The sequence below is a fragment of the Hippopotamus amphibius genome, chromosome 2 (genome assembly GCF_030028045.1).
Source record: "Hippopotamus amphibius kiboko isolate mHipAmp2 chromosome 2, mHipAmp2.hap2, whole genome shotgun sequence".
NCBI lineage: Eukaryota > Metazoa > Chordata > Mammalia > Artiodactyla > Hippopotamidae > Hippopotamus > Hippopotamus amphibius.
This window is the reverse complement of record NC_080187.1, coordinates 3,924,403-3,934,246: the sequence shown is the minus strand read 5'-3', so window position 1 is coordinate 3,934,246 and position 9,844 is coordinate 3,924,403. Positions and strand designations below refer to the sequence as shown.

The following is a 9,844-nucleotide window of genomic DNA, read 5'->3' as shown; positions in this document are numbered from 1 at the left end:
AAACACAGGCTGCAGGGTGAGTGGGCTGGGGGCTGGCCCCAGCTTTGCCAGGGGTGGCCAGGTGGGTGCATCCCTGCCCCTCCCGATAGGGCCACAGACTGCACCCCCCCTGCCCTCCACCCCTGCCTTACGTGGCAAACATGCTGCTGCCCCCAGGGGAGTGGACACTGGGCCACCCGCCACCGCATCTCTGTCCGGCCAGGCAGGTGGAACCACCGCAGGGCTCTAAGGCCCTCTTAATCCTCGACCTGCACCATGGCTTTGGGGCCCCACACCCGTCCGGGACCTCCCGGGGCTGAGGCTGACGGCACGTGCGGGAGCCAGGCAGACACATGTGCTCAGGGACCAGAACCCACAGGGTATCCAGCTGGTGGGCGCTGCTCCCCCACGCCCTACCCGACTCAGGAGAGCAGCATATCTGGCGACGTTTCCACTTCACCCGTCTCCCAGGAGAACAGGGGTGAAACCCTGCGTGCTGCGGCGGCCAGCATCAGCCCCGGTTTTCTGGAAGACTGTGCCCCCACCCCACCGCACCCACCCGAGCTAAGTGTGTTTGCAGTGCAGGCTGCCTGCATCCCTGGGGGCTGGCGGCTGAGATACTCGGATGGCCAGGTGAAGAAACCCCAGTTAGGGCCAAGCACACGCCACCTTCATTAAAATCTTGCCCACACCCTCTTACAGAGGAGGTGGCTGGTGCCAGCGAGTGTGGTCGCCCCCTCGAGGGAGGCGGGACTTGAAACCAGAGAGAGCTTAGACCTGGTCGATTTCAAAGGCTCACTCGGGGTCCTGAGTGAGGAATTGGCTCTGTGTGGCTGGGGGGACATCACAACACCTGGGACCCCTGCCGCCAGAGAAAAGGGGTCCAAGATGCCCTTCACACGCGTGTTAGAAGTGCAACTTTAAGGGCAACAGGCAATGGAAGGGGGGCAGAGGCGGGATGTGAGGCACTGGGAGGGGCTGAGACTAAAGAGCCTGCCCAGAAGGCACGTACGCGGGGTGAGGCCTGCCGGCTCTGTCTTCTTCCACCTCCGGTCTCCCCTCCTCCAGTCTGACTGGGCCACAGGCGGTGTGATCTTGGCGTTCTCCTCATGTGGGCACCGCCCTTTGCAGTTTACAAAGGCCTTTACACGCCCGTTTTCTTGTTGCATTCTGCTGGCAAATGGAGAGGTAGACAGCACAGGGCTGGTCTCACTTAAGGCTTGAGAAGGGAGGCTCTGGTCCAAAGAGGCTCTGGTGAGCTGGGCCATCCCTGGGGTCCCCCCATCCATGGGAACCCCGGCTCTGCCATCAGCTCCTCAGCCAGTCAGTGTCCTTGTCCAGGGTAGAAAAGCGGATCAGCTTCAGGCGGGGGTGCTGGGGCTTCCTGTCATCCCAGAGGTACTCGGGGGACAGCACTTTGGAGGGCTTGTGTGAGATGAAGTGGCGGTTCAGGTGGCTCTCCTCCTGCCAGGCCGCCATGATGCCGTTGGCCTTGTCCGCCAGGATGCCCATGTGGCAGCCCCTGGTAAACTCGTACACCCTGGCCACCCGCCCCCCAAAGACCGCCCCACCATAATAGAAGTCCCCCTCGCCGTCTGCCACAAAGGCAGCGGAAACAGGCCGACGCTCGTAGGGGAACTGCTGGCGGGGGACGGCGAAGTAGCCCGGGTGGATGGCAGCCACCAGGTCCCCCAAGGTCTCGGGGCCCCACGGGTTCCGGAACACCATGTCCACGTCGAGGCAGAAGAGGTAGTCGACCTCCCGGTGTGCCCTCTCGGCAATGTGCTTGCTGACGGTCTCCATCCGGCGCGTGGAGATCTCCTCCCAGCGGGAGTGCCTCTGGATGGGGATGGTGCTGAGGCGGCGGCCGGGGCCCAGCGGGACCTGAGGAATGGCCGCGGGGTCGTTCGTGAAGATATAGTAGTGCACCCGGAACCCCGGCATGAAGAACCGCTCGGCCGACGCCAAGAAGTGCTGGACGAACTGTGTGTACCTGGTGGAGAGAAGCCCAGCATGCACCACGGCCTCGGCAGGGCCACAGCCTGGGTCCCCACCACGTGCCGGCACCACGTGGGGCACAGGGCTGGGCTTGGTCAGGCGGGGGTCCACCTCCCAGCTTCCCATCTCAAGAAGTCACTCAGGCCCGCCCCTTGGGGTCCTCGTCTGTCAAATTCCCACCACCATAGTCCCAACCTCTTTAAGACTTGTCCTAATAATGATACTTGATGACTCTGACATTCACAGACTGAGCTAACTTTTATTGAACACTTCTAAGTGCCAGGCAGTGTTCTAAGGGATTCTAGTCTCCTTCTAGCCTCAAACTCCCTGGAAGGCAGGGACCACGGTCCCCACTTCACGGCACAGACACTGAGGCTCAGAGAGAGGAAAGCAACCAGGAGGCAGGAAGCGGCTGCATCAAGGGAAGGTGCTGGGTGCTGGGTGCTGGCCCAGGGTGGGGGGCCCCGATCCCTGCTGGGCCATTCTTCATCTGGCCAGTGCTCTAGTCGTTGCAGCCCCATCAGGGCCCCTCTCTCAGGAGCCCCAGAGAGGGACCCAAAGGAAGCTGCCAGGTGATGGCTCCTAAAGGAAAGGCTGGGCAGGGTGGGGGAGGAGAGGGGAGAACAGGGGTGTCCAGAGAGCCAGCAGGCCGGAGGCTGGAGGAGGGAGGGGACGAGGGTGGGGCCAGCTCTGCCTGGGTCTCTCTCTCTCTCTTTGTAAATTTATTTTTTGGCTGCGTTGGGTCTTTGCTGCTGTGCGCGGGCTTTCTCTAGATGTGGTGAGTGAGGGCTACTCCTCGTTGCGGTGCATGGGCTGCTCACTGCAGTAGCTTCTCTTGTTGCAGAGCACAGGCTCTAGGCACGCAGGCTTCAGTAGTTGCAGCACAGTCGTCGGGCTCAGTAGTTGCGGCTCTCGGGCTCTAGAGCTTGGGCTCAGCAGTTGTGGTGCCCGGGCTTAGTTGCTCCACGGCATGTGGGATCTTCCTGGACCAGGGATCGAACCTGTGTCCCCTGCATTGGCAGGCAGTTCCCAACCGCTGCACACCACCAGGGAAGTCCCTACCTGGGTCTCCTGACCTGCCTGTGACAGGCCTGACCATGGACCCCCATTTCTGTGAGGTGGTCTGGGGGCTTTCCATTCCTTCACACGTGCCTGGACAGTTCGGGGAGGCAGACGAGGGGAGGGGGGACGGGTGTCTCCTGACAAAGGCTCCCACTGCTCCCTCACCTGGGCTGCCTCCCCCTTCCACGCTAGGGCTAGATCCCCTTCTTCCAGGAAGGCCCCCTCCCGCCATCATTCTCCACTCTGTACCTTCCCACCCGCACAGCACCTGCTTCAGGGCCTCCCTGGTGCCCGGGTGGGGTCTTGTCTCTCCTCAGACTGTAAATTCCTTGGGGCTCAGAATGTGTACCCCTCCACACCCCCAGCCCAGCCCATACTCACTTTCCCACGGCAAACACCGTGAGCCCGATGGTCAGGTTCAGCGGCTGGTAGATGTGATGCAGAAGCTCAGGGTTGAAGGTTCCCTCGGAGACGATGGGCGCCAACCATGGTGTGAGCGACAGGAGCTCTGTGGGCCTGGAGGCAGAGGAGGCCGTGGGGGCTGACACCCTCCCCTGGGGAACGCCTCCGTCTCATCTCGGCCCTGCCTCTCGCACTGTGTGACCCTGGGCAGCTTCATCCCTGTCTCCACAGCATCCTCATGTGGAAAGTGGGGACAGGAACAGCTACTTCCCAGCGTGGTTGAGAGGACCAGGAGTTAATGCGCGTCCAGTGTCTAGAGGAGCCTGGCATTTCCGGTGCCCGCTAAGTGCCTCAGGCAGGAAGTGCTCTGGGGGCATCAATGTCATCATGAATGATGGACGGAGCACAACTATGCAGAAGGCGCAGTGCTCTGCTTTTTTTTTTTTCTTTGCCACACCATGCAGCTTGCGGGATCTTAGCTCCCCAACCACAGATTGAACCCAGGCCCTCGGCAGCGAAAGCGCCGAGTCCCGACCACTTGGACTGCCAGGGAATTCCCTGATTTTCGTTTTGCAAACGCCATCTCATCGGGTCCTGTAACCTCCTATCAGGTGGCCATTAATATCATCCACCTGTGCAGAAAAGGCTCAGAGTGGTTGGGTAACCTGTCCGAGGTCACACAGCTCGTGACAGAGCTGGACTGGAGCCCAGGTCTCGGACTACCCGGACCCTGAGGCCAGCGGACACCTCCAGCACCCCAACTTCCAGATCAGAGCTCTGTCCCCCCGCCTCCACCCCAGGTCTCTCCATTCTGCGCCCAGGCCCTAATCAACACCTACTTTTGCTCCAGCAGCTTGGGCTGAGGGTACTGTGACCTGCAACCAAGAAGGGCGAGTGGTTAAGGCGAGGCAGCCCCCACCCCCGGGGCCACAAAGGGGGAAGGGACAGTCTGCTTACGGTGCCACGGGCTGGACTGGCTTCTCTGCCCTGTACTGCAGCTTCATGTTGCTGGCGGGAGAGGGGAGACAGAGCCATTAGTGCCGGTGGCGGGCAGAGATACTCAGCAGGGAAAGATGAAGCTGAGATGAAGCACCCCCATGGGACAGGCACCCCCCATCCCCCCGTCTCCCTTGAGCCTCCCCCACTGCTCTGCCCACTCTGCGGGGGCTGGGCTCCTACAGAGGCGGTCTGTCCAGGGTCACCACGTGGCAGGGCAGTGATTCCAGCCTGATGCCATTTGTCTCCAAAGTCTTTTTCTGTCTCTCTTTCTAACATGTTGCCCTGGAAGAGCCCAGGCCCTGGGTAGAAGGTTTGAGAAGCTGCAAAGGACCGGTGAGCCCAGTTCTGCCCCCTTCTAGCCTGGGAGCCTTGGGTGAGTTACTTAACCTGAGCCCGTGGTGATGGTCAGCTACAGGACTCAGTTACACAACCACCAATCAAGGCATCGCTGCAAAGGTACGGATTTTGTAGATGTGACTAACATCTGCACCAGCTGACCCTGGGTTCGCTGCAAAGGTACTGATTTTGTAGATGTGACTAACATCTGCACCAGCTGACCCTGGGTAAAGATGATCCTCTATAGTCTGGCGGGCCTCATACAGTCAGCTGAAAAGCCTTAAGAACAGAACTGAGGTTTCCCTGAAGAAGAAATTCTGTGGGCAGACAGCAGTGTCAGCTCCTGCCCAAGAGTTCCAGCCCGCTCTTCCCGATGGCCCGCTCTGTAGATTTCAGACTGGCTTAGCCACCCTCACAGTCATGGAAGCCAATTCCAATCAGTCAATCAATGAATCAATCAGTCTCCCTCCCTCCTCCTGGTTCTGTTTCTTTAGTGGAACCCGGACCGATACACCCCTTTTCCCTCATCTGTAAAATGAGGCCGCATCCTTAACCCCGAGAGCTGCCGTGAGAATGAAAGGATGTGTGTGAGTCAGGGGCGGTCAGCTGGTGCCCAGCACGGAGTGAATCCTAAGGGCAGCACCCTGGCCCCTTCTCGGCAGGCTGTGTGGCCAGCCTCCACTAGCTTCGGCCAACCTGGGGGGGATTAGGAAGGAGGGGCGACCAAGGAAGGAAGTGGCCAGTGACAGGGTCAGACCCAGGAGGCTGCAGGTGACGCGCCGCTGGCTCCACTGCCAGCTGGCTGGAGAAACCAGTGGCCGGACATCTCACCCCTCAGGGTTTAGTTCCCTCACCCTTAACATGGGGACAACAGTGCCACTCCCCAGGGTGGAGGTGAGGCCTGGAGAAGGGAAAGGCTCGCCCAAGGCCAGCCCGCGAGCAGGTCAGAGCTGGTTCCAGCAGAGGCCTGAGGTCACCTGGAAGGCTCAGGCCACCTTAGGATGCAGGTGCCTGCCCTTCACTTGGGTCTCTTCAGGAGTCACCTGTGATGGGATGGCTTAAGCCTCCTGCGGCTCTCCTAGTTTTTTCAGCCTGTGCTTTGTGTGTGTGGTAAGATCTACATAACAAAGACTTACCATTCTAACCATTTCAAAGTGTACACTCAGCGGCATTAAGGACGTTCACATTGTTGGGCAACCATCCCCACTGTCCGTCTCCAGAACTTTTTTGTCTTCCCAGACGGAGACTCTGCCCCCTGAAACACTAACTCCCCATCCCCTCTCCCAGCCTCTGCTAACTATCATTCCTACTTCTGTCTCTATATATTTGACGATTCTAGAGGTCTCTTATAAGTGAAACCCTACAATTTTTCCCTCTGTGATCAGTCGGTACTCTGGAAGCAACGATTTTTTAAAGTCGATCCATCCCATTGGCCCTCTGCCCTAGTCTCACACAGACAAGCACATTTCAGGTCCCTGCTCAGAAAGTGATAGGCCTGAGAAGGTGTTCAGAAGGGAGAAGGGGAACGGGACCCTCGTTCCACACGTCCCTGGCCATCAGCATCTCCCCTCTCCCCACCAGCCCCGACACACTCCGCTCCGCCACGTTAAAGACTCAGACGTAGGAAGACCAAAGCCACAGATGAGTTGGAGCCAAAAAAAGGAACTTCACATTTCCAACCTCTGAAGGTCAGAAAACTAAAAGTAAAGAAGAAGGCCCAGTGAACAGAGGGGAAGCTGTGACCATTCAAAACAAATGAAAATCTCCAACTTCAATCTATTAAAAAAAAATAACTCAGTAGAACCAAAAGATAGACAAATTGCCAAGAAAAAAAAATGTAGCGAGTACTTTTGGCCAAGGGTGGTGATAGAGGACCCGCCACCAGGCCAAGGAGAGACGGTGCTAGAGGAGGCGATCTCAAGTCATCTCGAAAGAGGAAATTCAGTGCATGGGAAGGTGTGGGGGAGGTGAGGGCCTGGGAGGCATCAAAGAAATGAAATTTAAACCACATGGCATTTCCCTGGTCTGAAATCAGCAAGGTGGTTTGGTTTTTGTTTTTCATGACACCTAATACTTTCAGCACCAGCCCAATGCAGAGGTGGGGGGTGGGGCTGGGGTGGTGTATCCATGTGAGTCTGAGTGTGTGACACACTGTGGTCCCCCCAGCGAGCAACCCGACGAGATGGACGAACACCCTAGCTGTGCCCTTTGGTGCAGAAACTTACCAAACGAAAGGCTCTTTAAGAAGGAAAAAGCTGTATGTCCAGAGTTGCTCATTACAAACTAATTTAGAGCGCCGGGAAAATGGAAACGACCTAACTGCCCCAAAGCTGTTGGTGGGAAATGGAGAGGGGTTCAAGAATTAGGGCCCAATCCCTGGGTGGAATAAAATGATGGTGACCAGACACCGAAAAATAAAGCCAGTTCTGGGGAGACGGCATAAAAATCGTAGAAACACTGTGGTCACAACAGTTCTTAGCAAGCAGCCTTTCTGCTTTTAGAACAATCTGTTCAAATAGAAAGCGTAGCAACCAACAAGCTGACAATAAACTTTGGAGTCAGCGTATGACTCGGGCCCGTTTTCTTTTGTCTCTTCTGTTGTCCAGCCTCCTGATGTACTATATTCTATGTTTATAATAGCGAAACAGGCTTTCTTGTTAATTAGCAGTCTAGGATCTGGATTTTAAACTTTCCTTCTGCTGTCATGAAAAACAAAAGACCATGGGGCCAAATGCCCCCTCCAGACTGTCTTAAATCATCCTTTTCACTCTTAACTGTCAAAATGTCAGATTTGTTCTGTGGGGGAGACTGGTCACATGTCCATTTGTTCTCTGAATCCACAGAGAACACAAAATTGAGCAAAAAGGTCAAGTCCTAAAAGCACTCTTTCCCGAGCACCTCCTATGCGGCAGGTGCGACACCAGGATGTTTACGGCATCATCTCAGTACCCCACCTCTGGGTGGCTCGGGAGGGGCACCTCCATCATCCCATTTGACAGATACAGCAAGTGAGGCTCAGAGCTATGCAACATGCTCAAGGTCACACTGTGGAGGGGACATTGCGAGGACATCCAAGGACTGAAACAGGGGACTTTTACTCCACATTTGTGGCAGCTCATAAATTACCTACATGTTTATCACACCACTCAGAATCATGAGCTTAGGACCTAAGAACCTACAAAGTGACCTGAAAAACCCTCTCATCTCCTCCACTCCAGGGGCCCCCAATTCTCCCTGCCCCATACTTACAAGATCTCTGGGCAGGGGAGATAATAGGGGACATAGGAGACCGGCAGCCACTTCTCGACATACACCCTGGGAAGGAAATACACCTGTTGACTTGACTTCGACCCTGAGGCTGAAAACTCACTTTGCTGCATGTTAGTGGGAATGCAGGCCCCCAGGGGTGCACCTGGGATACCCATCCCCCCATCACTCCTTGGGTCTGGCTGACCTCAGAGGACAAAGCCTCCTAGTCTTCTGCATTCATTCCTGGGGCAGGAATGTTCTTGATGCCAGGTCCTGCACACGAGGGGCGGGGGCTGGGGGGGGGGCAGCCCCCAGAGCTTTGCAGAAAGAACACATAGGGTGAATTCTGGAGCATAAACAGGCATTCCTCATTAACACGGCTAGAATAGTCCGGGCAGAGGAAAGAGGAAGTGCAAAGGCCAGGAGGCCAGTGCAAAGCAAAATCCATAAGCCAGGCTAGTTCAGTCTCACTGGGGCTGGGGCGGAGGGACCTGGGAAGAGAGGTGGGTGCGACCTGGGAATCCTGTGAAGGGGTCCAGGTTTGGGGGCTGAGATGCGGAGAGAGGGAGGAGCTTAGGGCAGGGAGGGAGGAGCTTAGGGCAGGGAGGGAGGAGCTTAGGGCAGGGAGGGAGGGCTCCACGGGGCAAGCTCACCACAGAGAGGCGAGGGCCACGCCCACCAGCAGGCAGACCCCCAGGCCCAGGGCTAGTCCGCGGCAGCGCATCGCTGGGTGCAGCATCTGAGCCTGGGCACCTGCAGAGTCTGGGTGCGCCTTGGTGAATCAGCCCACCCTTCTCAGGGGTGTCAGGCTCGGAGGCTGCGTCTCCCGGGTCCGAGAAACACCTGCAAAGGAATGCTCCTTATCCACAGGACAGTGGCCCCCACTGTGCTGCCCTGCCCTCCCCTGGGCGGCCCCAGCAGGGGAATGTGGATTCCAGCTGTCTCCTCGTCCTGCCGGACCCCAGGCCCAGATTTGGCAGTTCTCGGACGAGGCGACTGGCTCCCTGCCGACCTCCTTCCGTGATGAGCTAGGCGCGGCCGTCCTAGGGACTAGGGCGAGAGCGCTTGGGGCGGGCTTGGAGGGCTCCAGGGAAAACGGCGAGGCCGCCGGAAATCAAGCCCAGAGCCCGCTCCGCGGGGACACACGCAGCCTGGGGAGGGGGTTGCTGCGCTGGGAGGGGCGGCGGCGATCCCCTGGGACGGGGGTGGGGGGCAGCAGGGGGTCTCTCCAGGGGCCGGGGCCTGGGCTCCGCCGGGGCCGCGGGCACGCGCTGCCGCTCCCGCCCGCTCGGCGGTGACCTCGGGCGAGGCACTCTCCCCCCGGTTCCGCCACGGCCCCGGGATCCCCCTCAGCTACAGGGGCTCGGTGCAGGCGCGGACGCAGCGCGCGCCGCTCCGGATGTGCGGGAAGGGCTCTACAGCGCTCGGTCCGGCGCGCGTCGCCGGGAGCCCGGGGCCCCCGGCAGCCCCGCGGGGGGCCGCCCGAGATCAGATAAAGGTGCCCGGGCAGGCGTCTGGGGGCTTTGGCCCCGCTCACTCGGCGGCCTCCGGCAAGCCCGCTCGCGCTCCCTCCCTCCCCCTGCGGTCCTCCGCTTCCCCACCCCGGCTGGGGGCTTGGCGTCCTCCAAAGCTCCGCTCGCACCGTCGGCTGCGCTAGCCTCTGCCTCCGCCCGGGCCGCCCCGCCGGGGACCCGCACCCCGGCGCGGGGGGCCGACAGCTGACTGCCGCGGGTCCCTGCGGGCTCCGCACGCGCTCGCGGCGCCGCTCCGCCGGCCGGGCGCGGGGCGCGGACAGACAGCGGAGCGGGGAGCGCGGCGG

At 59.1% G+C, this 9,844-nt stretch overlaps 1 protein-coding gene across 4 annotated transcripts; it reads right to left on the bottom strand.

Moving 5' to 3' along the window:
* Positions 1 to 564: 564 nt before the first annotated feature.
* GBGT1 (globoside alpha-1,3-N-acetylgalactosaminyltransferase 1 (FORS blood group)) lies at positions 565 to 8,749 on the bottom strand. Of its 4 annotated transcripts, none has more exons than XM_057720548.1 (6): positions 8,679 to 8,749; positions 8,026 to 8,091; positions 4,399 to 4,449; positions 4,281 to 4,316; positions 3,421 to 3,555; positions 568 to 1,972 (listed from the first exon to the last, which is right to left on the bottom strand). In XM_057720548.1, the coding sequence occupies exons 1-6, from the start codon at positions 8,747 to 8,749 to the stop codon at positions 1,288 to 1,290; spliced, it is 1,044 nt and encodes a 347-aa protein (XP_057576531.1). In that variant the 3' UTR covers positions 568 to 1,287. The 4 variants fall into 4 exon arrangements, with proteins under 4 accessions (XP_057576532.1, XP_057576531.1, XP_057576533.1 ...); XM_057720551.1 differs by having other exon boundaries at positions 1,285 to 1,953; XM_057720549.1 differs by lacking the exon at positions 4,281 to 4,316 and having other exon boundaries at positions 565 to 1,972.
* Positions 8,750 to 9,844: the final 1,095 nt, after the last annotated feature.